This window comes from Macrotis lagotis, chromosome 1, assembly GCF_037893015.1.
Source record: "Macrotis lagotis isolate mMagLag1 chromosome 1, bilby.v1.9.chrom.fasta, whole genome shotgun sequence".
Lineage (NCBI taxonomy): Eukaryota > Metazoa > Chordata > Mammalia > Peramelemorphia > Peramelidae > Macrotis > Macrotis lagotis.
In genome coordinates this window covers 870633562-870661155 of record NC_133658.1, presented here as the reverse complement: position 1 = coordinate 870661155, position 27594 = coordinate 870633562, and the positions used below count along the sequence as shown (strand labels likewise).

Here is a 27594-nt window from a genome sequence, read left to right as displayed (position 1 = left end):
AGGAGAAAAAAGAGACATAGGAGAGAGATGGAAAGACAAAGACAAGAGGAACAGAGGCAGACACAGAGACAGAGAGGAGGCAGGGGAGAGAGATACAGAGGGATAGGAGGGAAAGAGAGAGAAAGAGAGAGACAGGAAGGGGGACAGGAGAGAGAGAGAGAAAGAGAAGTGGTAAAGAAAAAGAGAAAAGACAGAAGAAGGGTAGAGACAGACACAGAGTAAGAGGGGGCAGAGAAGAAAGACACAGGCAGACATAAGCAGGAGGGAAAGAGAGACAAAGAGACATGGGAAAAAAAAACAAAAAGAGAAGACAAGAAGGGGGAAAGAAGAGAGATAGAAGCTAGAGAGTTCATATGTACCCATATCTCATGTATTACTGAGGAAATATAGGTGTGTGTGTTTCAGGGTGCACATCTTTTTTATATCATTATTGTATTTATTTTTTAATTTTACAATTTTCCCCCTAATCTTGCTTCCCTCTCCCTACCTCCCACAGAAGGCAGTCTGATATACATTGATAAAAATTGAATGTGGGAAGTGGCTAGGTGGCACAGTGGATAGAGCACCAGCCCTGGAGTCAGGAGGACCTGAGTTTAAATCCAGCCTCAGACACTTAATAATTACCTAGCTGTATGGCCTCAGGCAAGTCATTTAACCCCATTGCCTTGAAAAAAAAAACCTAAAAAAAAATTGAATGTTTTGAGAGAGAAATCATATCCTTAAGGAAAAAATAAAATATAAGAGATAGCAAAACTATATAATAAGGTAGCTTTTTTAAAAACTTAAAGCTCTTTGGTCTTTGTTTAAACTGCACAGTTCTTTCTCTGGATACAGATGGTATTCTCCATCACAGACAGCCCCAAATTGTCCCTGATTGTTGCACTGATGGAATGAGCAAGTCCATTAAGATTGATCATCAAAGGTGCACATCTTTTTAGCATCATAGGACCACTAATTCCTGGTCTAATCTCATTTTACAGATGAGTAAATTGAGGCCCAGAGAGGTTGTGACTTCACCAAGATCATACAGCTGGTGAGTGGCAAAGCAAAAATTCAAACCCAGTTCCCATTCATTAACTCCATCAAAGAGGTCTGCACCTGTGAGAGGTATATGGTGTAGAAGAAAGCCTCCTGGATTTGGGAAATTGGGAGTCCTGGGTTCAATCTGAGCCTCAGTTTCCTCATCTGAAAAATGGGAATAATGATGGTTGCAATTCTAACCTTACAGGTTCTTGTGACAAGCAAATGAGATAATGGATTTTTGAAAAGAGCTTTGCAAACCTTGTTACATAAATGGCAGCTATTATTGTGGGAGAGAATGAATGTCTTTGTATGTTTAAGAGAATGTGCCTGTGTCTGGAAGGATGTGTGTGTGTGTGTGTGTGTGTGTGTGTGTGCACACGCACACATAGCTGCAAATGTGCCTGTAACTGAAGGGTGTTCATATATTCAAACTGTGGGGGTGGGGGTGTAAGCCCAAAGGACAGACATTTAGTTGGAGGAGGGAACTCTTCCCCTTCTCACTGAATGTAATTCTGATTAGATGACAGCATTCCCACCTTTCCTGCTTCTTCAGAATCCTTTCCTTAAAACAGATCTGGGGTTCCTTGTGGCTAGGCTTGAGTCCGCCTCCCCAGCCCCACCGAAGTCTAGAGGTGGAAGTGGATGGCAATTCAGCCTAGCCACTGTGGCCTCTTGCTAGAACAGGATGGGGGGTGGTTCGACATGAGGAGAACTTTCTGGGTTCACAGGTGGCTGTCCCTTGTCAGCTCCTAAGCTGATAGCTCCCAGGTTGTGTTAATTATGCCACATTTGACAGATGAGTAATGGAACAGATTGCAGGGACAATCTCTCAGTCACTTGCCCCCTCCTGGGTCTCACTCATCCTGTCCCTGACAGTCACTGAACCTGAGAGGGAAGCTCTTCCCAGGCCTGCCATCTGGCTCCCAATCCTCCTGCTCTACCCAGAGGGTGTTGGGGGGGGGAATATTTGCTCCAGGAGAGCAATAGGGGAGAAGATCCTAGAATAAGAGCAGGAAATAGCCTAAGAATAGACACTGGCAGGGAAGGAAGGACCCTCAGAACACACAAATGTCACAGCTAGGACAGGGCTTAGAACACAGGATATAAGAGCTGGAAAGGAACTTAGAACAGAGAATGTTAGAGCTGGGAGGGCCCTTAGAAGTCATCTAGTCCAATTCCTTCATTGTACAGATGGGAAAACTGAGACAAACAGGGTTAAGTGACTCGCCCAGGGTCACACAGTTAATAAGTGTCTGAGATCCCATTTGGACTATAAAGTCTTCCAGACTCCAGGCCTGGTGCACTGTGCACTAAGTCATCCCCTAGCCAAACTGTAGGATCCCAGAAGGGAAGAGACACAATGTCCCCCCCCCCCCCCCCAGGGAGCTCCACCTGAGGAATGAGCTGACCTAGAAAGTCTGTGGCCAAGAAGGGCCATGAGTCGCAACTCCCAGTCAGACTTGATGGTCCCCTGGATAGCCTGGCTTCCTTCCTAGACGGTAGCTTGTCCCTTTCTCTCCTCCTTATCTCCCTTTAGACACCATATAGAATCAAAAGAGCCACCAGCTTGAGTCCAGCTAGGAGGTCTTCTCAGTTCTGTAGCAGATCAGGAGGAACCAGGAGCAGTGGGAAGAGCACTGGATCAAGAGACAAAGGATCTGGGTTAAAATTTCATTTCTGTCACCCATATCATGTCTCTTCTCTGGACCTTAATTTTCCCCTCTAGAATATGAAGGTTTGGGGAACAGATAATTTCTAATGCCCAGAAGCTCTAACATTTTGTTACAAGACCCCTCCCAACTCTGGTATCCTATGTTCTAAGACCCCTCCCAGCTCTGACATCCTGTGTTCTAAGGACCCTCCCAGCTCTGACATCCTGTCTTCTAAGGCCTCTACAAGTGCTTGATGTGCCAGTTCAATTCGTATCCCATAATTTTACAAACTCTCAATATTCAAAGGGTGTAGGGCTGAGAAATGAGGAGTTGTCATGCCATGTCCTGAGACAACCCCAGGACTGGAAGGAGGCAGAGCGTGTGTGCTGTATGGCAGGTCAGCACTGGGAGAAAGGATTCATCCAGCTCATCAAGGAACCAGGTTCTGTGAAGGACCCCCTAGTAGCAGTGGTTCCTCTTCTCTGCCCTCTTATCTAACTACTTCCTTTGGTTCCCATGAGCCCTGAGTGGTGTTAAGGGGAGTGTTCAGCAATTTCTCTTGCATGACCTCCAGGAGTTTGCCCCACGGTCCCTCCACCCTGAACATGGAAAGAGTCACCCTCAAAGGGAGGAGATCTGTCTTCTTGGTGCAGAAATCATCCATGGTTCCCCAATAAGGTCAATCTGGAATTCAAGTTTCTTGGTGGTCCCCCTGATTCTGGTGCCCCCTACCTACAGTCCCCCCTTCACACAGCTGGCTAAACAATCTCTCCAAGGCAGATCAGTCAAGAGACTCCTTTGCTCCAGAGTCTTCCCTTTTAACTCTATAATCAAATCCTGGCAGCTCTCCACCATTCAGCTATTGGACCAACCATATTTCATTCTCATCCTTCCCTTTCACCAGAGGTATCAAACATACAGCCCCATGCAGCTGCCGACAGAAAACAGTCCTGAGTGTGGCTGAGCCAGATTAAAATGTAATTGGGAAATATTGAACAGAAGAAATAAAAAATGTAATAGAATCTAGAGAGTGTTAATACAAGGTTTTCAAAGTCATTAGGCAGCCAGCAGGGATTTGTAGATACAGACAGTTGAGTTGACAACACTGAATTATCACCGCTGCCTTTCATAGACCCGAAGTTCTTGCCAATCTAGATGGCTTTTGCTTCCTACAGTGGACGCATGCCATCTCCTGCTTGGTGCAATTTTTCAAGGCAACACTCTCCTGGACCACCCTTTTTCTTAATTTCCATTTAGCAAAATTCTTATTTTTCTCCAAGCTTCATTCAGTTCAACTCTGGACTCTTCTATGCTGCCTTCCCTGATCTCCCCACCACCACTACCAAAATTAGTACCTTGGAGGGGAACAACTTTTGTTTTTATTTTAATTTGTTTTAATTGTTTAATTTGTTTTATTTTAATTATAAACATTTAACCAACATCTGCTGAAATGTATCTCCTTCCATTTTTGCAAAGGTGAAGGACTATGTATATAGAATGTTGTTTATGCCATTCAATTTGGTTGACATATTGGTGAGTTTTGCTAAGCTTCTTTCCTTCTTTCCTTTTTTTATTCCTTATTACAAGAGTAGGATTGCTAGATATGTGTGGGAGCAAGGGAGGAATATATTTAGAAATGAAAGTGATGTTGAAACAAAGACATCAGTTAAAATTTTAAAAAGAAAAAATCCCAAATATTTACCTAATTTTATTGTATTTATATAACCCACACACACAGACACACACACACACACATACACACAAACACAACACTGTGGTGCTACCTCAGAAAGAATGACCTACTAGAAAGAATGAGGTTCTAGAGTCAACGATCATCAAACAACAAATTATAGAAAGAATTAATTATTTTATCCTAGATAATAACAATAATGAAACAACATACCAAAACCTATGGGATTCACTCAAAGCAGATGTCAGGGCATATATTATCTTTAAATGCTTACAAAAATAAATTAGAGAAATAGAGTCAATGATCCTGCTCTGTTCTTTACTAGCTGTGTGATGTTAAACAAATCACTTCAATTCTTTAGATCCCAGTTTCCTTACTAATTAATCTAATTAATGAATTAATTGGGTACTTTAAAAATATTTAATTAGATAAGTAACTTAAATGGTCCATGATATGCCTTTCGGTTCTAGTTTAGGTCCTTTCTAACTTTTCCAGACATTTATTAGAACCTCATGTGGGTCAGTAATACAGATTTAGAGGAGATCTAGACTCTGCTTCCATGGAGCTCACAGTCCAGTAGGACACTAAGGACCATAAACAGATAATAACAAAAACAATCAATGAGAACCAGCTGGCACCATAGAGCACTTTAATGTTTACAAAGACTTTTACTTATATTATCTCTTTTGATTCTCACACCAACTCTATGAGATAAATGTTACTTCACTGATAAGGAAACTGAGGCAAGAGGCAGGTGCTTTGCCCAGGGTCACACAGCTAGGAAGTGCTAAAAAGAGGCAGGATTTGCACTCAGGAACAGCTGTCTATGCACTATGAGGCTATCAAGAGGCCTAGATAATTATAATACAAACTACCTCAAGTGCCTTGGAAGAGCATCTGAACGGGATTTTGAAGAATGGGTAGGAATTCAACAGGTAAAGAAGAGAAATGGAGAGGGAAGGCTTTATAAACAATGTGGGCAAAGGTAAGACCAAGGAAAAGTCAGGAAACCAGAAACCAGCAAAAAGAGTTGCCCAGTTTGTCTGAAACATAATGTAGAGAAAAGTCAGAAAAGGAATAGGCAACTAGGTTTTAAAGGCTCTATAGCCTGAAATCAGGAACACCTGAGTTCAAATTCAGCCTCAGATATATACTAGCTGGGTGACTCTGTCACTTCATCCTGTTTGTCTCAGTTTCCTCATATGTCAAATGGACTTGAGAAGGGAATGGCAAGGGCGGTTAGGTGGCACAGTGGATAGAACACCAGCCCTGGAGTCAGGAGGACCTGAGTTCAAATCCAGCCTCAGACACTTACTAATTACCTAGCTGTGTGGCTTTGGGCAAGCCACTTAACCCCATTTGTCTTGCAAAACCTTAAAAAAAAAAGAAGAGAATGGCAAACAACCCCCAATATCTTTGCCCAAAAAAACCTCAAAAGGGATCATGAAGAGTCAGAGTCAGACATGATTGAAACAAATGAACAACAAAAAGAAAGGGAGTTAATGGATTGTATAGGGCTTTGAATGCAAAGTAAAAGAATCTGAACTTTATACAAGAAGCAATAGCAAGCTGAATATATGTGATCACATTTTGACCACAAAAAGAAAATAATTCTGTCAGTATGTGAAAGTTGAATTAGAACAAGGAGAGAATGGCAACAGGAAGACCTGTTGGGGGGGAAATATCTTTGCAGCAAGTTTTTCCAATAAAGTTCTCATTTCTAAGCTAGAAAGAGTCAAATGAACATTTTTTAGAAGAAGAAATTCAGGCATAATAGTCACCTAAAAATTAGAGAATTTAATTAGAGATTAGAGAAATATAAATTAAAGCAACTCTAAGGCTCATATCCTCATACTCCTGACAAAATGGACAAAAAAGGACAAATACTGGTGGGAATGTGGAAAATGGTGCATTAATGTACTGTGAACCTATCGGTCATTTTGGTTGTTTTTTTTTAATTTATTTAAGGCAATGGGATTAAGTGGCTTGCCCAAGGTCATAGAGCTAGGCCATAATTAAGTGTTTGAGGCCACATTTGAACTCAGGTCCTCCTGACTCCAGGGCCATGTGCCACCTAGCTGCCTGTGTCCAGTCATTTTGAAAAGCAATTTGGAACTTCACATCAAAAGATATTAAACTGAGCATATACTCTGATCCATAAGACATCACTATGTCTACATATCACAGAAATCAAGACCCATAAGTATAAAAATATTTAGAGTGGCTCTTTTTGTAGTGGCAAAGAACCAGACACCAAGAGGCTTGACCATCAATTAAAGAATGATTAAAAATATTATGGTATATGAATATGATGGAATATTTTTGTGCTTTAAGAAATGATGAAAGGTATAGTTTTTGGAAAAACCTGGAAAGACTTGTATGAATTAATGTATGGTGAAGTGACCAGAACCAGAAGAACAATTTGTACATTGTAATATTGTAAAGACAATCAATTTTGAAAAACAGGAATTCTGATCATTACTATAACCAATCAAGACCCCAAAGGACACCTGAGGAAACAGACTCACCTCCAGACAGAGAGAGAATAGACTAGAAAACAGAGTTCATATTGAGACAAAAATTATTTTGGGCATGACCAGTGTAGGCATTTGTTTTGCTTGCCTTTACAAATTTCTAAAAAGGTTTTATTTTTCTTGTTTTCTCAGTTAGTTTGGGGAAAGGGAAGAGAAGGAAAGGGGAAAAAAGCAGATATTTATTTGAAAAAAAATTAATTAAAATGAAAAAGCTCTTACAACAGTCCAGGCATGTGGTAATAAGAATCTCTACAAGGATAGTATCAATGGGAGTGAAAAGAAGGGATATGAGAGATATTGGGGAGGTAGAATCCATAGAATGTGACAGTTGAGTAAATCACAGAGCACAGAACCTTCAAACTGAATGGCATCTTGACTTCTCAACACATACCCTATCACTTGTGACTAATCACACTGGCTTCCACAGACTATGCTCTCAATATTTGGATAGTCTTGATTATAAGGTCCTTTCCATCTCGGATATTCTTTGTTCTAAGCTCTGACATTTCATGTTCTAAGGGCGTTGCTGCCTCTGATGTTCTGTGTTCAAGGACCTTTCTACCTCTGACATTTCGAGAACTCTATTCTATGAGATGTCAAGAAATTCAAATTGACTAAGTGAGTGACCCCAAGGTTATTACAGAAGAGCGCAGGATCCGGACAAACCAGGATGAGACTCTAGTATACTCTTGGCTACCTTGCCCTCTAGTGGTAGCACGGCCACACTGCAGCTGAAGAGGAATGGGTTGGGGGTAGGGGTAAGGTGTTCTGAAAAGAGGCAACTCATACCCACACTCCATCATGGCACCATTGAGAAATTACAAGATCTCTCTCACCCACCTATCCATCAGACTGACTGAAACTTCATCATCAGAGATTCATTTATTTGAGCTGAGTATGGGTAGAGCAATGGTTGGAATGTTGGACTAGAAATCAAGAAGACCTGACCTTGAATTTGCCCCAAGCACTTACCAGCTGTGTGACTCTGGGCAAGTCCTTGGCATCTTTCACCTCACTTACTTCTCATGTAAATAAGGATAACAGTAGCACATATAGAAATAACCTTGCAAGCCTTAAAGAACTATAGAAACATTTCTAGTCATTAAATAAATACTAGTCATTAAATAGAAGTTCCTGGCTATTCACACTTTAGTTTGAATTAGTTAATCCAACTCTTTGTTAGATCCACTGGGGACTAAGGAGAGACACATGACTGGAGAATTGAGCTCATCCTGGAAAGGGAATTCATATGTTATACTGGGATGAACTATGCTGAATGTTTGTATTCTTAGGATCAATCTACTCAAGTTTGGGGAGGCTCATCAGGGGATGAGCCAATAGGCAATGCCAATTAGAGACTGAAACAACTCATAAAGCCTAAGGTCAGCATCATAAGAGATGGTGTCCATACTGATGTGATCATGAATTTTTGAGGTATTAAAAATGATCATTATTAATATTATTGTTATGATTACAATGATTACCCAAATAAGACCTTTAGCCTCTACTCAGGCCAGGAGATAGAGAAAAGTATTTGAATTCATCCAAAACCTCTGGTCCCTTCTCCCTACACAAAAGAAATGCTGATACTCAATTTCTTCTTCCTCCCTCTCTTCCAGATGGTGGTCTGCATGCTGACACACTATGGTGACATGTGCTGGTATAGGCATTGCTCTGGGAGACTCTCTGGGTAGGAAGCAAGCCCCCGGCAGTGCCACATTTAAAAATGCAGAAAGCCTGCCAGCCAAATACATAATTGAGCAGGGCGCCCAGCAGGGATGTACCCAACTTTCTTTGCCTGGCCTTTCCAAGCTGCTAATGAGCCCTGGTGTTTCCTGCTTCTTTTGCTCAGATCCCCCAGGGTTAAGAGCTCCCTAAGCTGGCTTATCAAAAGAGGATCACCTGAGGACAGGGTCAACCCATCCTTTCCTGCCATACCACCCTGGGGGGGGGGTGTCAGAATATCATAGGATTTAGAGATAGAAGGAACCTTAGCAATCCAGAGGGTCTCAACTCATGATCATGATAGGAAGCCCCTAAGATCATTTCATGGGGTTTGTAAGGTCACAACTGTTTTCATAATAATAGGAAGATATTTTAGTTTCTAATATGGTAACTATCAATAGTCCATATAAACAAAAGTTTCTGGGAGGGTCTTCAATAATTTTTAAATATGTAAAAAATAAAAATAAAATATATAATATAATATATATATATATATATAAAAGTTGAGATTCACTGACACATCCTTATTTTACAAAGGAAAAAAATATAACCCAGGGAAAGGAAAGTAATTTTCCCATCCTTATACAGAATCAGGATTTGAACTCAGGTACTTGGTCTTCAAATTCATTGTTCTTTCTATCACATTGGCAGAAGGTGAATTTAGTTCCCATAGTCAATGTGTATCTAGACTAAGGGGCAGTAACTTCCCTGCATAGAAGTTTTGGGGACATTCTCTGGTTGACACATGTGTTGGTTCTTGTGGGAGCAAATTCTGCTTTAGGAATTCAAAGACTTGGGTCAAGGTCCATCTCTGTCACTTCTGAAATACCTCACTACTTCCCAAGTCATCCCACCACGTTTTTGGACACCTCCACTGGTTAGGCGGTTTATCTTGCTTCTGTATAACTGGCACCTATAATGTCTAGTTCTGCCTGTGGCGCCAAGCTGAACTAGGCTAATCCCTTTGACACAGCTGTCAAGTGTCCTCTACTAGAAGCCAAACGTCCTCAGTTTCTTTAACCAGTCAATGCAGCATTTCCCATCACTCTGGTTGCCTCTTTTGGCCCTTCTCTATATAATTGATACATATTTCCTAGATGCATTATTAGATCAGGGCAGAAGAAGTGGGGACCTCACTAGTCAGTTCACCATGTCGTTTTGACATCCTGTGTTTTAAGGGACCTCCCAGTTCTGATATTCTGTCTTCTAAGGGTTTTTCCAGTTTAGACACTGTGTTCTAGACTTCCAGTTCTGACATTCTGTGTTCTAAGGACTCTCTCATCTCTGTGGTGTAAGATCCCTTTTCCTTACATTCTGGCTTCCTAACTATATCTCAACTGAAATTGTTCTTTCCAAAGTTACTAATAATCTCTTAACTCTCAGATCTAAGGATCTTTTATCACTCTTCATCATTCTTGACCTCTGTACTGTATTTAACACCACTGACCACCATGTCTCCTTGGATAATCTCTCCTTTTGGGTTTTCATGGAATTTCTCTGTACTGGTTCTGCTCCTACCTGTCTGACTATTCTTTCTCAGTTTTTTTTGAAAGACCTTCACCCACATTATGTCCCTTAACTGTGGATGCTACCTCCTCCTCCCAAGGTTCTGTTTGGGGCCCTCTTTTCTCTATACCTCATCTCTTGGTGATCTCATCAGTATCCATGGCTTCCATCATCATTTCCATATGGGTGATTGACAGATCTATATACCCAGTCTTAGTCCCTCTCCTGAGTTCTGGTCCCACACATACAATTTACCCACTGTGGATATTTCAAACTGAATATCTCACATGCATTTCAAATATAACCCAGAAAAGGAAAGTAATTTTCCTACTCTTATACAGGTAATACTACCAGAAACAATATTTCAGCTCAGGTCTTTGGTCTTCAAATCCATTCTTCTTTTGTTCAATATGTTCACAAGAAACCATCATTTTCACTTCTCCCCCAAGAAAAATTACACCCTTCCTCTGAACTTCTCTATTTCTATTGAGGGTACCCAGATTCACAACTTTTGAATCATATCCTTGACTCTTCCCTCTCCCTCAGTTCCACTTCCCTTAGGTCCAAATCTTGTTGATCCTACCTTATATCAGTCCCCTTCTCTCCATTCACATAGCCATCACCCTAGTTTAGGTTTGGAAGATGATTCCCCCATTCCATGACTTCAATAGCCTCCTAACTGTTCTCCCTACTCCAAGTCTCTCCTCTCTCCAATCCATCTTCCAAACAACTATCAAAGTGATACACCTAAAACAAAAATACCCTGCCCCCAAAACTGCATTGATTCCTTATTGCTTTTAGGAAAAAAACAAACTCCTTTATTAGGCATTCAAAGCCTCGCACTATCTATCTCGAGGCTACCATTCTGGATTTAATAACCTTTACTCCCTTTTATAAACTATGATTTGCTTACTATTCCTTGTTCCATCTCCCATCTCCATGCCTTTGAACAAGCTGTCTTCCATCCTTACTGCTACCTCTTAAAATTCCCTGTTTTCTTCAAAAAAGTCTCAGGTCACTGATTCCATGAGGTCTTTACTAAGGTACTGTCATTCCAGTTGCTTGCTCAATTCTCCCTCCCCAACTATTATGTTTGCTTTGCTTAGAATCTGTATTTGCTTACTTATGTAAGATCAAATGAGATAATATTTGTCAAGAGTTCTTAGCATAGCGTCTGGCACATTGTTGCCACTACAGAAATACTAGTTGTCATTATTGTAATTCTATGGACATTTCTCTCCCTCTATGAGTTTAGAGACTGTTGCATTTTATTTCCTAACAATGCCTAAGAGAGAGTGAATGCCTAATAAATGCTTGCTGATAGATTAATTGATTCTTGATCTATCCACAAATGGATGGTGGAAATATGTGAAATGTACATGTGAATAGATGAGTTATTCTAGTATTACAAATGTTCATCTGACTTAGAATGTGAGAGGGTGAGGGAACCTTAGAACAGGGACAATTAAAGCCAAAAGAAGCCTTAGGACATGGAGTGTCAACATTGAAAGAATAGTCACAATATTTGAAACTTTTTTTCATTTGAAGTAACATTTGGAGTAACTTAGGCCAGAATTAAATTAAAGCCAACTATATCCTCAAGACATGGAATGTTGAAATAGAGGATGTCAGAGGGGAATCTAGTTGGTGCAGTGAATAGGGTACCAGCCCTGGAATCAGGAGGACCTGAGTTCAAATCCAGATTCAGATACTTAATAATTACCTAGCTGTGCGGCCTTGGGCAAGCCACTTAACCCCCCCCATTGGCTTTTGAGAGAGAGAGAGAGAGAGAGAGAGAGAGAATGTCAGAGCTGGAAGGGATTTTAAAAATTATCTAATGCTTAGAAATTATCTAACTTATTTTACAGAGGAATCCTAGAAAAGGGAAATGGCTTGTTCCACATTAAAATGTGAATTAATGACAAAGCTAGGTCTAGAGCTCTTAGCAGAGCATCTGATGCATTGTCACCACTATAGAAATACTAGCTATCATTATTGTGATTATATGGATATTGTCCCCAAGTCCCCAGTGTGATGGTCTTTGAAAATGAATATCTGATATCATTTCTGTCTCTTCCAGCCAATGCCCAGAGTTAGGGAAATAGCAAAAATAAATGTAATCAATCAATCTTTATTATTACTGATTATTGTGCTTGGAGAAAAGGGAATAGATTAATTGCCCTCTGATATTCCCAACTTTGATAAATATTCTAAGAAAAGTATTGGTCTGGGAATTAGAAAACCTGGGTTCTAACTATATACATATATATATATATATATATATATATATATATATATATATATATCACTCAATGAGTAACCTAAGGTAAGTGCCTTCACTGCTCTTATCTTCAGATTTCTAAAATAAAATTAGAGTTGAGATTGAATGGTCTATGATCTCAGTCTCCTCCCATTTTATATTTCTATGTATCTAGCATAAGAGCTGGCATCACTCTCCAAGGTTCTGGAAGCCACAGTCCTCTGACTGCAATCTAGAGAATAGAAACATGCTTAGTTGCAGAGTCAACTAGCAGCTACTTTAGTGACAAGGGAAACAGAACTGAAGTCCCAAATATGCTCAGAGTACATAATGTAGGAGTTTGTGTGTTCTTTTAAGTCTCTTGCAGATATAACAGTTTATGATCTATCTTCCAGACATAATAGTCTCCTTCCAGTCTCCTGGCCATTGGGCTATGGGTTGATAACATTCACTTTATGGAGACATGAACTCTAGTTGTGGGTGTGGGTCTTTATAGTCTAACAATTTCTCTTTCCTCTCAGATACTATCTGCAATCTTCCTAAGTCACCTTCAGTTTGCCTATCTCTCAGTTACTCATTTTGCATTTAATACATCTCACCTCTTTTCAGTACCTCCCAAATCAAGACCTCCATCTCAGAGTTCCAGATAGATATATCCATTTCCATGGACATTTTCATTTGGAAATCTCATTTACTGGGAGGAGATCAGGAAGCTTGAGTGAATACATTCCCCTAGATTGTATCACAGCCATCACTCAACTTATATGCTATTCTTATAGACTAGATGGAAGAATATGGACATGAAGAAAGTGCAGAAGATAGATCTGACATTAGTTGAATAACTGGACTCAAAAAGTAGTTATTAGTGATACCATATCAGTTTAGAAAGCAATTAAGTGAAACAGTAGATAGAGTGCCAGGTCTGGAGCTAGGAAGACTCGACTCATCTTCCTGGGTTCAAATTTGTCTCAGACATTTACTATCTGAGCAAGTAATTTAACAATTTGCCAGTTTTCTCATCTGTAAAATGACCTGGAGGAGGAAATGGCAAAACACAGAAGTATCTTTGCTAATAAAATTCCAAATGGGGCCATGAAGAATCAGACATGACTGAAGATGACTGAACAACAACAGCTAGCCTAGAAATTGATCTCCAGTAAACGATTCCGTGGATCTGTGCCTGACCCTGTGTTGTCAAACATTTTTAACATGATTTGGTAAAGGCAGAGATGGCATGGCAATCAAGTCCACAGATGACACAAAGCTAAGAAGAATTTCTTTCCACATATTAACTAAGTGAGGGCCCAAATAGATCTTGATAAAGGCAAGACTCCAAATCTAAGAAGATGGGATTGAATAAGGATAAATGTAAATATTGGGAGCAGCTAGGTGGCATAATGGATAGAGCACCAGCCCTGGAATCAGGAAGACTTGAGTTCAAATCTGGCCTCAAACACTTAATAATTCCCTAGTTGTGTGACCTTGGGCAAGTCACTCTTAACTCCATTGCCTTAAATAAATAACATTATAATATATATATATATATATATATATAAAACATTATGATTGGGTTCAAAAAAGCAACTTCCAAGGTAAGTCATTCAGCTATACAGTAGTACATCTAAAAATGATTAAATGAGATCATATCTGAAACACACTTAGAGCAACACCCATCACATAGTAGGTACTGTCTACATTTTAGCTATTATTATTATTTATAAAGATATTCAGCTGCAAGCTCAATTAGAGATAACTGAAAACTAATTCTATCTTGTGCTGCACTGAAAGGCCCGATGTGTCCCTAACACAAGAAATGATAGCTCTTTTGCATTTTCTCTTGATCAGATCACACCTGGTTTCTCTTGGGTGCTACACTGAATGAGGGCTACCCTTCCTAGTTTGGGACTCCTACGAAGATCTGAGAAGCTGAAGAACATCCAAAAGAGGGTGGTTAGGTGGTAAAAGGTCACAAAATCATACCATATGAGGATTAGCTGAAGGAACTGAGAATACTCAGCTTGAAGAAAGGATGACTTTTGGTGGTGGGAGGCATTTAATAGCTGTTTACAAGTTTCTAAAGAAAAAAGACTTTAGTTTCGCCTTGTTCTTCTTGCCACCAGAGAAGCAATGAAATGAAGCTGCAGAGGTGTTTCTGGGCTTTCTATAAGGAAAAACACTATAATAATTAGACTTCTTCAAAAGTAGTTAAGTGGCTAGGTGGTACATGGGATAGAGCGCTGGGCCTGGAGTCAGAAAGTCTTATCTTTTTAAGTTCAAATTCAGCCTCAGACACTTAAAAGTTGTGTGACTCTAAGCAAGTCACTTGATTTTTTGTTTTAGTTTCCCCATCTGTAAAATGAACTGGAAAAAAGGAATAGCAAACTACTCTTTGCCAAAAATGGGGTCACGAAGGGTCAGACAACTATGACTGAACAAAAGGAGAATAGACAACCTTGGGAAAGAATGGGTTCCCTGAATGGAGGTCTTTGAGGAGAGGCTGGATGACCACTTGGGTATTTTTTAGAGGAGATTTTCAATTCAGATACAGGTTCATAAGATTAACAGATTTTGTGGGAGGGACCTTAGTGGTCATATGGTCCAATGCCTTTGTTTTGCAAATGAAGAAACTCAAAGCTCAGCAAAGGCGTCAACGGAGTCAGGATCTTAGCCAGGGTCCTTTGCCAAATCTCTTTCCACTGCACCACACTGTCTCTGAGGTCCTATTCTAGCATCATTTTTTTTCCTGCTTTCCCTATTTCTGTGATTGGTACCATGAGCTTCCCAGTCTCCCAAACTAGATACCAAGGAATTTTCTTGACACTTAGCATCCCTCCTTCTTCCTTTGCCAATAAATTGCAAGTCCTGCCAATTCTCCTTCCACTAAGGCTTTTCACCTCTTCTCTTCTCTTCAGTCAGATGGATTCACAAGTGATTCCTACTAAACATTTAAAGAACAGCAAATCCCAATACTATATTAAACACTCTGGAAAAAGAGGTGAAGAAAACATTCTCCTCTTTAGTCCTACAGTCACCACACCTAAATCTCTTCTAGAAAATCATAAGAGCCTCCAATATGATTTCCCTGACTTCAGATTTCTTCCCTCTCCATCTTACCCTACTGGCTACCAAGTCATCCTCTTAATTCAGAAATCTGATCAAATTCTTCCTCTGATCAATGAGCCTCAGTAGTTCTGCCATTGCCTACTAAATAAAATATAAACTCTATGGATGGTCTTTAAGGTTGTCTATGACCTGACCAGCTGAAGGAAAGAGCACAGAATTTGGAGTCAGAAGATGAGTTCGACAGTTCTGAGGTACTACCTCATACTTATTGAATTGGCTAAAAGGACAGAAAGAGAAAATAACAAATGTTGGAAGGGAGGTAGGGAGATTGAGACGCTGATGAATTGTTGAAGGAGTTATGAAATGACTCAACAATTCTGTAGAGCAATTTGGAACTATACCAAAAGGTCTATTAAACCATGACTAACCTTTGGTCTAGTGGTGCCCCTGCTGGGTCTATATTCCAGAAGAGATGAAATATGGGAAGAAAAATCAATCTCTCTCTCTCTCTCTCTCTCTCTCTCTCTCTCTCTCTCTCTCTCTCTATATATATATATATATGTATATATATATATACATATATATATATGTATATATATTTATATATGGAGATTTATAGTAGTTCTTTTCTGGTGGCAGGGAGCTGAGATTGAGGAGATGCCCATTGGTTAGGCAATTGTGGTATGTGACTGACATGAAACGCTGTTCTCTTATGGAAAATGATGAGCAGGATGCTCTCAGTAAAAAATGTACTGTTGGGGAATGTACTGTCACACAAAGTAAAAGCAATATCATAGGATGATCAGCTGTAAAAGCTCTACCTTTTTTCAGCAATGTTGTGATCCAAGAGAACTCTGAAGGACTTATGATAAAAAATATTGTCCATCCCAAAGATAGAGCTGATGTTGTCTGAATGCAGACTAAAGCATACTTTTCCCCCCCACACTTTATTTTTCTTGATGTTTCTCTTTTTTTGAGGAGGGTTATGTTTGCTTTTTACAATATGACTATTGTTTCTCATGATTACACATTTTTAACCTATATTCAGTTTTTAACCTATATCCAGTAACTTACTTTCTCAATGAGGGGAAGTGTGATTTTGGAAACAAATGCTGAAACTTGATTGGGGGGGGGGGGGATAAAATAAAATAATAATTAATTTAAAAAGAAAAGATGAGTTCTAGTGCTGCTCTGCTTCTTCCTTCCTTTTGTGATCTTTAATATGTTCCTGCATCTCAGTTTCTTTGTCTATAAAATGAGGGGCTTGGACTATGTGATTTCTAAAGTCTCTTTCAGATTCCATTTCAGTGATCCTATTATCCTAAGGACACCCTTTGTCTCCAGCTCAAATAAATGAGCAATTTTTGGATGGATTTCATTTTTCTCTTTCCTGGCTCAAGGCATCCTCAGTCATCCATCCCCCATGCCTAGATGACATCTCTCAGCAGAGCCAGGAAAACATTGTACTCAATGACTAAAACAATGTAAATGAAAAGAATAGTAACTGAAGCCAAAGGCTGTGAAATTATGAAGAATGAGCTTGGCCCTCCCCAAAAGAGCCAAGGGAGAGTACCTTCCTGCCTTCTTAGCAGATGTAGGAGACTACTGAATATAAAGCCAGACTTGGTTGAGGTATTGGTTGGCTTTGCTGAACTAATTTTTTCTCAATTTTTAAATTCTTCCACCCTCCCCCCCCAAAAAAAAAGAACAGTTCTCTGGGAAAGCTAGAAGAGATGATTATATTAGGAAGTTTTAAAAATATATAAGTATATACATAATTGAAATATATTATAATATGAATATTAAATATAAAATATTTTTAAAGTGTAATAAAATTTTTTATAGAATGTGATGTCTCTATGTTTCTAATTGTTGAAAAGTCTTCCCTTCTTTTAAAGTCCACCTCTGCCAGAAAGCCTTCCTTCTTCCCAGTTAGAAGGAATTACTCCTTCCCCAACTTTATGTAATTTTAAGTAGTTTCTTTAACCTTAACCCTGAAGCCTCTGTTTCCTTGTCTATAGGATAAAGGGGGGACAGATTAGATTAGTTGATTTCTTCAAGGTCACAGTCTACAGTCTTATGAATTTCTCATCTCTTTCTATCAAACTCCTCACTAATATTGCCTGATATCACATTTATTGGGCATATACTTCCTTCCCCTATAAGACCGCATACCCACCAAGGGCAAGGACTAAACTGCTCTTCACAGCTCTGATTTTAGTATTAGCCCAAAGCCTAGAAGAGGTCCTTAATAAATATCTCTTCATTTGAATTTAATACTGCCTTGTTATAGAGAGGTATCAAAGGATAGGGCAATGAACCCCAAGATCAGCATGAGAAAAATGGGGTTGAAATCCCAACTCAGATACTGATGAGATGTGTGACCCTGGACAAGTCACTTGAGTTCTGAGGTTTCTCAGTTTCTCAGTTTCCTTCATTTGCAAAATGAGTTTTCTAATACTTACAGTATAGTGTAGTGTACAGTTAGCCCCAGAGTCAAGAGCAAGGGGTCATCAATTCCTGCCTTAGAACACACACTGGCTGTGTGACCTTGCCCAGGTCATTTAAATTCCCAATGTCTCAGGCAACTCTTCAAGGTTATAAGTAAATGAGATACTGATCTCCGCTGATAGAAGCCATTATTTTCACATGGGCATGTAGATATGTTTCTACCCACATGCTAAGTTCCTTGGGGGCAGAAAAGGATACAACCATACATGAGCAACTAGTCCATTTCTGAATCACCTGCAGGGTCATGACTAGTTGTATTAGACTCTTCATGACTTCATTTGTGGTTTTCTTTGCAGAGATACCAAAGTAGTTAGCCATTTTCTTCTCTAGCTCACCTGACAGATGAAGAAATTGAGGCAACAAGGTTAAGTGACTTGCCCAGGGTCACAAAACTAATAGGTCTGAGGATGGATTTGAACTCATGATGATGAATCTTCCTGACTGAGAGTCTGGCATTCTATGGCACTGCCCAGCTGCCTCTAACTTTAATAGGTGCTCAATAAATATCTGACAGATGGTTTAGCAATGAAATAGAGGAGAGGGCCACAAAAGAAATTACCCAACATCACACAGAGAGCTCCAAGGATTATAGATTTTGTCTGGAAGGGATTTTAGAGGTCATGGAGTCTCAACTCTTCAAATGAGGACACTGAGACTTAGAGGTAAAATGACTTGTCTAAACTTACATGGTGAGTAAGGTCTAAAACCAGATTCAAACCCAGGTCTTCCAACTGCAGGCCTAGTCCTCTCTCCATTATATTTCAAATATCAGAGGTGATCTGACTGAAAAAGTCACCTGCCAGTGACATAAGGACTGAAATCTTAGCCCCTTTCTTGAAATGCCAGCTTCTAGAGCCCTGGTAAGGACCAGGGAAAGTGACTTCCTCTCTGGCTTCTCGATTTCTGACTTTGAAGATTTGTTTCTCCACCTTCTTTCAGCAGCCTTCTCACTCTGCAAGTCACCTCCTCCTGTGGCGTCATCTTCTGATTGGTCAATTCTTTTTACAGAAAGTACCCAGGCCCCCCATGGCTTCTCTTTCATTCCTCTCTGGACTTCACTCTTGACTCTCTAGATTTCTTTCTTTCCCATGCCAAAATCAGGATACCTTCCCTCCACACCCTTTGTATTTCATCTTTCTTTTCTTGATGGTCTTCCCCAGTTAGAATGCAAACTCCTTGAAAGCAGTAACTGGTTTGGGTTGGGGTTTTTGGTTTGCATTTGTATTTTAGCACAGTGCCTGCCAGACAGCAGACACTGGATAAATATTTATTGACTTAATTTGACTTGCCAGAGGAGGCCATGGCATCTCGGGAAGAGTTAGAATTGAGTGGGAAGAAGGTGTCTCAGGAATTATGCAAGGACATCTTACCAGAGCTGAAGTGATGGCAGCAACAGCCAGGGCACATTGATCACGTGGCAGCAGTGCTAGGGAAGCCGGAAAGGCACCCGCCTGCCAGGGCATCTGTTTACTGCAAATCCTCAGGAAGTGTGGAGATACCTCCCACCCCATGTGTTAGGGAAGCTCCTGAGCTGTCACCTCGATGATGCCGCTAATCTCCCTTCCTCTTAAAGATGGAAACTGTCTCCTCCAGAGGAGTGGGAGAGCAGAGAGCTGTGGACAGGAGAAGGGAACCTGGACATTTTGAAAAGTGGTTCAGAGATGAAGGAACTGTGTGACTGAAGATGAAGTGAGAGAAGAAGAAAGAAGAGGTTTGGAAGCAGAAGGATGGAAGAGTAGATGGAGGTCAACATCTATATGTGTATATATAGATGGTTAAGGAAAGGAAGATGGTGACTGGTCAGAATGAGTTTGGAGGGGTGGCACAGAGATGTGAAGAGAAAGAGTGGAAGGTGAGAGGGATATCAGGGATTTGGGAAAAGAAGGAAGAAGGGAGGGGGTGGGGGGAAGGGGAAACTGAAAACCAGAGGTGGAAGGAGTAGAGGAAGAAGAGGGCTCCAGGGGAGATTGGGGGCTGTATATGTAAGAGTAGGGAATGGAGTTTGTGAAGGAGAGAGACTGCAGAGGGCTTCCTGGAAATGTGCTTGTGGGAGAGGGGAATGATGGGGGAGAGTGAAAAGGGTGAGGAGCTCTATGGGTTACTGAGGATTGTAGAATGACCTGGGACCAGGCAGAACATGAGAATTAGAATCCATATGGTAATTTGGGAAAATGGCCTCAGCTAGATGGTGCGGTGGTTAGAGCACAATCCTGGAGTCATGAGGACTTGAGTTCAATCTGACCTCAAACATCTGTCACTATCTGTCACTTTACCCCGATTACCTTGCCATAAAAGGGGGGATAGAGTGAATTAATAAAAAGTGCCCCATTCAGGGAATTAATTTTTTTACCTTTAAAGGGCTAGTAGAATCACCCAGCTGAGACAGAACTCAAAGGCCATCTAAATCAATCCATTCCCTGACAATAATCTCCTCTCCAACATCCCACACAAATAGACACTCAACCACTATCAGCAGGGAGAGACAATCTAAAAGAATTTGAGGTGTCCTGGATTCTGATCATGGCTCATGCACAACTAATTACTAGCCACGTGCCCATGGGAAAGTAGCCTCATCTTTCTGAGTCTTCTCATCTGCAAAATGGGAGCATAACACTGGAGTTCACAGGTATATTATGAGAAAAATACTTAATAGAGTTTGGAATAAGAGAGAAATGTGAATTATGATTCCAACTTTGGAGAGTAACTAAGTGGTAGTAGAATGTTTTTCCTTAAGAGGAACAGTTATCTACCTTTTGGTAATTTCCAACCATCTCTCCTAGATCTGCCATCCTCCACAGAAAATGGAACCATCAATCTTACTTGACCTTTCTGTAACCTCTGAACTAAAAAAGAATGTTTAACCTGACCAACATCAGGGCAGAAAACAAAAACAGGCAAATCAAGCAAATAAGGAAAATGAGGCTACATACAGCTTAAATGCCTGACCTGCTTCACCAAAAGTTGACTTGACCAGAGGGAATTCCCTTTTCCTTTTTCTCTTTCTCTGCTTTTCTGTATCTAGGAGGACAGGATGGGGAGTTATGGGCAGCCCCTTCCACCTGTCCTTCTCAACAGTGGGGTACAAAGGGTTGAAAATTCTTCAATGGACTTAGAACTAAAAGGGACCCTTTCATTTTACAGAAGATGATGTTGAGGTCAAAAGAGGAGAAGCAATTTGAAATCACAAGCCTAGTAATTAATAAACAGGATCTTGAACCCAAAGTATTCTGACTCCAAATCCAATATTCTGTCCACTACGTAATATTACAGAAACAAAATTACTGAAATTTCATTTTTGTCTCTCCTAGGACTATGGAGTTGGAAGGGATGTGAGAATTTAGAAGACCAGAGTTAGGAAGGCCCTTAGAACAAAATGTCAGGGCTGGAGGGACCTTAGAAAAGAAGATTAAAAAGCTGGAAACATCCTTAGAGATCACTTAGTTCAGCACCATTATCTGAAGGGCATTCTTGCATAAAACCGAAGCTCACTGTGAGACATTCATGCCACTGACAAAAACCTCCCAGGGTAAGGACCTCTAATCATTGTATAGCTTCCTTGAGACCGAGGGGCCACAGTTTCTGAGATAAGAACTCACTATTTGACAAAAACTGCTTAGAAAACTGGAAAGTAGTATAGTTGAAACTAGGTGTAGACCAACAACTTACACCATAATATCAAGATATGGTCAAAACGGGTACATGATTTAGACAAAAAGGATAATGCCATAATTCAGTTAGGAGAGCATAGAATAATTTGCTTGTCAGATCTATGGAGAAGGGAAGAATTTATGACCAAACAAGTCATAAAGAGCTCTACAAAATAAAATGGAAATTTTTAATTATATTAAACTATAAAGGTTTTACCTGAGGCAAGATTAGAAGGAAATCAGGAAATTAGAAAACAATTTTTCCACCAAAGTCTTTGATAAAGCCCTCCCTTCTCAAATATATAGAGAACAGAGTCAAACTTATCAATGTATATGATATGTTTGACTCAATTCTCTATCATAATTCTTTAACAGAAATGCAAATTAAAATAATTATGAGGCATCCCTTCAACTGATCAGATTAGCTAATATGACAGAAAAGGAAAATGATAAATGTTAAAAAGGATGTGGGAAACTCAGACACTAATCCACTGTTGGTAAAGTGAACCATACAACCATTCTGGAAGGCAATTTAGAACAAATTCCCAAAAGACAATCAAACTGTATATCCAGTTGCTTTGATCCAGCAATACCACTACTAGGTGTGTAATCCAAAGAGATCATAAAAAAGGGGGAAAGACCCACATGTGCAAAAACACTTATAGCAGCTCTTTTGGTAATGACAAAGAATTGGAAGTTGAAGGGATTCCCATCAACTGGGAAATGGCTTTAACAGGTTGTGGTCTATGAAAATAATGAAATGCTATTGTGCTCTAAGAAATAATGAGCAAGATGATTTCAAAAAAACCTAGAAAATTCTATATTAACTGATACTGAGTGGAATGAGAAGAACCAGGAGAACATTGTACACAATAACAACCACACTGTGTGATGATCAACGATGACTGACTTGGCTCTTCTCTGCAATACGGTGATTCAAGACAATCCCATGCTATCCACTTCTAGAGAAAGAACTGATCGAGTGAATGCAAATTGAAGCATACTAATTTCAATTTATTTTTTCCATGGTTTTTTCCTTTTGCAAACTAATTTTTTTGCAAACTATTTCTTCTTTCACAACATGACTAATATGGAAATAGATTTTACATGATTGTACATAACCTACATCAAGTTGCTTGCCATCATAGAGAGGGGGATGATGAGGAGGGAGAGAGAAAATTTGGAACTCAAAATTTTATACAAAATGAATGTTAAGCAAAAGAGAGTGGGGGGCAGAGGCCCCCTGAGGATATCCTTTGGGGTAAATCAAGGTCAGGTACTCACCACGGGTTCCGGTTGCGTACAAAGGATTTGTCCAACCTGAAAAACAGCAAGGGAGGGAAGAGGGAAGGTAAAATTGGAAGCAGTACTACCTTCTACATACCAACCTCTCAGGGTCCCAGAGATAACCTTTTCTCACAGCAGGAGTGGGGGGGGGTGGGGAACAGTATCATTGGCCAAAGACAGGACCATTTAGCCTCCCTTACTTTACAAATAAAAGGAAACTGAGGCCCAGAGAGCTAAAGTAACTAGATCAAAGCACAAAGTAAAAATCTGGATTTGAACCCACTTTCTTTGTTTCCAGTTCCACTAAGCCATTATAATATATGCTCTGACTTTCAGAGCCTAGAAGCCCTAGGATGGGAAAGACACAACTGAATGGAGATTCCAGGCTCACCTTCTTCCCAGAGTCCCTGGTGGGAACATACAATCCTAATGGGCTTTGTCCCTTCTAATTCCCCAGAAGTGTTTTTTGATCCTGTTCAACACTCAGAGTAGGGTGCACTTCCAAGCTCAAATCTGGCTGCTGTCCAGCTTCTAGGAAGGAGTAGCTAGCCTCAGCTAGCTGAGGTCTCAGTTCATGCTCTCTGGCCTAGTCTGAGGCAGGGTGGGGAAGGGGGTTTATACAAGAACTCCTCTGTTGTGAAAATAAACAGCCCCTCCTCCTGGCCCCCCTCCTCGGCCTCCAACCCAGAGGGCAGAAAGAATGGAGGAGGGGTGCATTCCACCTTATGAGACTATGAAGGAGGAATGCCCCAGTCACATAATCACTTAGAACTGGAAAGGACTTCTGCAAGCAACTAGTCCAAAACCCCCTGTTTGATGAAAAAGAGAAACTGAGGTCTAAAGAGGGAAGTAGCCTGCACCAGGTCACACAGGACCCCAACCCAAATCTCCTGACTCCCCCAAAACGTATTTCCCCACTATCTTTCCACTTCCCCTCACCCTGCTCTGTACACCTCACTTTAAGCAAATATGACATATGGAAATAGGACTTACAAAATAAGACACAACAGGAGATGGTTATTTATTTTACAAATAGAAAAAAAACTAACTCAGAAGTGAATTCCTCTCTCCTCAATGATTTTTTGGAGGTTTTTGATGAGCCTAAATGTAAGAATGTACCCCCCTCCCCAATCAAATGGGAAATAAGGGCAGAAAGAAAATCAGTCTTAGAAAATCAGAGCTGGAAAAATCCACAGAACAGGGCGAGAGATCAGGGGAACACAGAATGCAGAGCTGGAGGAGAGATCTGGGGAAAAGAGAGTGTCAGAGCTAGAAGAAAACTTAGGAAGATGGAATATTAGAGTTCAAAGAAACCACTTTACAGAGTTCAGGGAAACCATTTTACAGAAGAAGAAACTGAGTCTTAGGAAAGTGAAGGATCTCGCTCAAGGTCATGGAGCTAATTCGTGACAAAGTTGGGGGGGGGGACCCAGGTCTCCAAATTCCCAACAATCTTAGGATCTTAGAATATTGGGAGTTAAAGGAGACAGCAGGGGTCACCTCCCCTATTACCTCCTTCTTGGGATGGTTATAACCTCTCTCAGAGGGAGTCATCCAGCTTCTATGAATTTAATAATTCTTCTCCCAAGATCACCTAATGAGGATTCCCTAAGCTTAACATCCAAAAGTCTCAGAGTAAGTGGGTCGTTTGGGGAGGGGAGAGGAATGCTGAGGAGGAGGCCCAGCAAAGGTCACAGAAACCCAGGAGAAGCCCTCCCTATACTCATAGTCCCCCCTGCCTCATGCCCGCCCAACTGTTGGCATTAATCCCACCTGCGGCATTTCAGCGTGGGGGACCCATTCCTCATTCCTATCATCCAGCCCCGGAGACAGCATAATGATAGTGGAGTGCCTGGGTCCCGCCTCTGCCTGGCATGGACACCCCACACCAATTACGCACATTAAGGAGAGGCCCTGAAAGTGAGACCCAGATGGGAACATATTCACCAATCTAGAAAGCAGGGTGAGAGGAGAGACCACAGAACACAGCTAAAAATCCAATTTCGGGTCCTCCCTACTAAGGAAAACACCATTCTATCTCTCCATACTAACCTTGAAGCCATCTTTGACTCATCCCTCTTGCCCCCCCTGCATTCAATCAATTGTAAATTCCACCTCCATATTTCTCATTTATGTTCCCTTAGATCCCTTCACTTAGATGTTCACCATTTAATTCAGGCACTCTCTCTTCCTTCTTGCCTGGCCTATTATAATAAATTTCTAATTTCTCTCCCTGCTTTCAGCCTCTCTGCTTTTTGAGGAGTGGGGATGGAGGTTAAGTGACTTGCCCAGGGTCACACAGCTAGTAAGTGTCTGAAGTCAGAGTTGAACTCAGGTCCTTCTGACCCCAGGACTAGTGCTCTATCCAGCTGCCCAAGATTCTACACTTTCCAATCCATTTTCCACATATCTTTCCAAAGCATGGGTCTAAACCCTGTCATTCCAGTACTCCAAAATCATCATTGGTTCCCTAACATTTCTAGTATTAAACACAAACTAGCATTTTAAGACCTTCTCCCACCTGGCTCTGGCTAGGAGCCCCAGTTTTATCCCACACACTTCATACTCTGCTTTCTTGCCAAACAGGATTACAAGTTTTTTCTTTAACTCAATATTCCATTTCACACCAAGACATTCTCCATGCCTGCAAGGCACAACTTCCTTGTCTCTGTGTCTCAGAATATTTCCATTTTCCATGGCTAAACTTAGGTGTCACCATCAGGGAAAGACCTCTCTGATCCCCATAGTTTCTGCTGCTTTCTCCTTCATTGAATGACTTCCTCAAATAACAAATCTAATAAAAAATAATTACTGACATTTATATAAATATACTTTGCCAGATAACTTTATGCTCGTTATCTGGAGTGCCTCACATCAAACCCAAGGAGGGAAGTACTGCAAAGTATTATTAGTCTCATTTTCCTGATGAGGAAACAGGTTCAGAAAGGCTGAGTGATTTGCCCAAGGTCACACAACTTTGTGTGAAGAGGAACCACAAAATCCACAGGATTTGTTAGAAAATTGAGTCCCAGGGGCAAAACCAGGAAGCACACGTACTGGGATCCTCCAGACTTCTCTCCCCCCAACCCTTCTATATTCATTTGGTTTTCATTTCTGAGGATGAGGAGAGGAGGATGGCTCCCTGCCCTTCTGCCAAGATTTTCATAAACCCTGGGAACCTGGGGCAGTGGAAACTCGGTCACTTTTTTAAAAAGTGTTATTTGTTCGACCAATATTTGATGTTGAAATGTTGGCAACATATTGCCTTTACTCTGGTTCGGCACAATGAGAGAGGTTGAGCTAGAAAATTTCTAAGATTGCTTCCAATCACTAGATTGGCTCCCTGAGTGGGAGGAATGCTGTCGATATGTCAACAGTTCAGTACAGAGAAAGATTACCTTGCCCATGGTTGTAAATATGAGAGCCAGAATTGGACCCCAGGTCCAATATTCTTCCCACCAGAATCTTCGAGGAGAGGGTTTCAGAAAAGCATGATAGGATTTAGAGATGGAAGAAATACAAAGGATCTAGGGTTTAGACTGATGATACCCAAGTCCAAGGTCACACTAATGCTAATAACCAGTCCTCTGATGCCAAAGCTAGGGCTCCTTCCCTTGGGCCATATAGTTTCCTGAAAGGCTCCTTGGGTCTGGCTAGGAGTCTGCCCTCTTGCCCAGTGGGAGGCTCATGTCAGGTAGCCTTCCCCTCTACACTCTCTTGAGAGGCCAGCTCATGCTCCCCGGCTCTGAGTTTGGCAGGTCATCTAAATCCAGGGTGGCCCAGACAGCCGTGCCCGGGGAAATGACAAGGCACAGTCGGGGAGGCTCACTCCTCTGTCCCCTCTGCCAAGTGTGATGTCAGACTGTCTGCCCAGAGCAAAGAATCCCCACCCAGATCTGGGCAGCACCTTCCTATCCCAACCCTTCTCTGGGGCATGGTGATGTCTGCCCCAGCTCTGTCTGGACTAGAGAGGCAACAGCCCCCTCAGGTTGAAGGGCTGGCTTGGGTAGCCTTTGTGAGGAGGGTGGGAAGCCTGCCAGCTTTTTCTGACTACTGTTCTGCTCCCTGCTCCCTACCCCTGGGCAGAAGCTGGAGGGACAGGAGAGGAGGCTGGCTCCCATGCCATCTCCCCTAACAGCAAACTTGTCCTTTTCTCAAGCTCTCCCTGGTTCCTGCCCTCACCACTGAGACCTCTCTCCTACCTGCACCTGAGACCCAGCAGGCAGTCCCTTAGTCCCAACCCCTGGCCGACTCCACACCTACCCGCCATAGGCTCCAAAGGTGAAGCTCCGCTTCCTGCCGCTCATGGTGCCCACTGATAGAATGTACCCACCGTGCCTGCTGCTTGCTCCTCCGGGGACCGCCTCCCCCTCCTGCTGGGCCCCCAGGCTCCAGCTTCCTCCAGGCTGCAGCTGGTTGCCTCCAAACCTGGATGGAGCTGTCTCCCAGGCTGCCCAATCACCTTGGCAACAGCCCAGGGCTTCTGGGGCCGCTGTTTACACCTCCAGCCCCAAGAGCAAGGTCCCTGTTAAGGCATGAGTGGTAACCCCGTGGGGTCATCATATGGAATCCCCTCCTGGGGGGCAGAGGCTGGGATCTCCATCCCTCCTGAGCTGCAGCTGGCTGCCCCAGGCCCAGCTCTGGCTCCAGGGCCCAGAAAGGAAGCTGGGGGTGGGGAAGGGAGGTGTAAGGCTGA

General features: G+C 41.4%; 1 protein-coding gene across 6 annotated transcripts in view; it reads right to left on the bottom strand.

The window, feature by feature from the left end:
- Positions 1 to 27260, bottom strand: part of RAP1GAP (RAP1 GTPase activating protein) — a 96105-nt gene extending 68845 nt beyond the window's left edge. For 4 of the 6 annotated variants that reach the window (XM_074218198.1, XM_074218195.1, XM_074218197.1 and 1 more), the window contains exons 1-2: positions 27162 to 27258; positions 22896 to 22931 (exon numbers count right to left, since the gene is read on the bottom strand). In XM_074218198.1, the coding sequence (XP_074074299.1) occupies positions 22896 to 22931; positions 27162 to 27205 (80 nt within the window). In that variant the 5' untranslated portion in view covers positions 27206 to 27258. Of the gene's footprint in view, positions 1 to 22895; positions 22932 to 27161 lie in introns of all 6 variants that reach the window. The other 2 variants (XM_074218194.1, XM_074218199.1) reach the window with 2 other exon arrangements.
- Between the last annotated feature and the right edge of the window lie 334 nt (positions 27261 to 27594).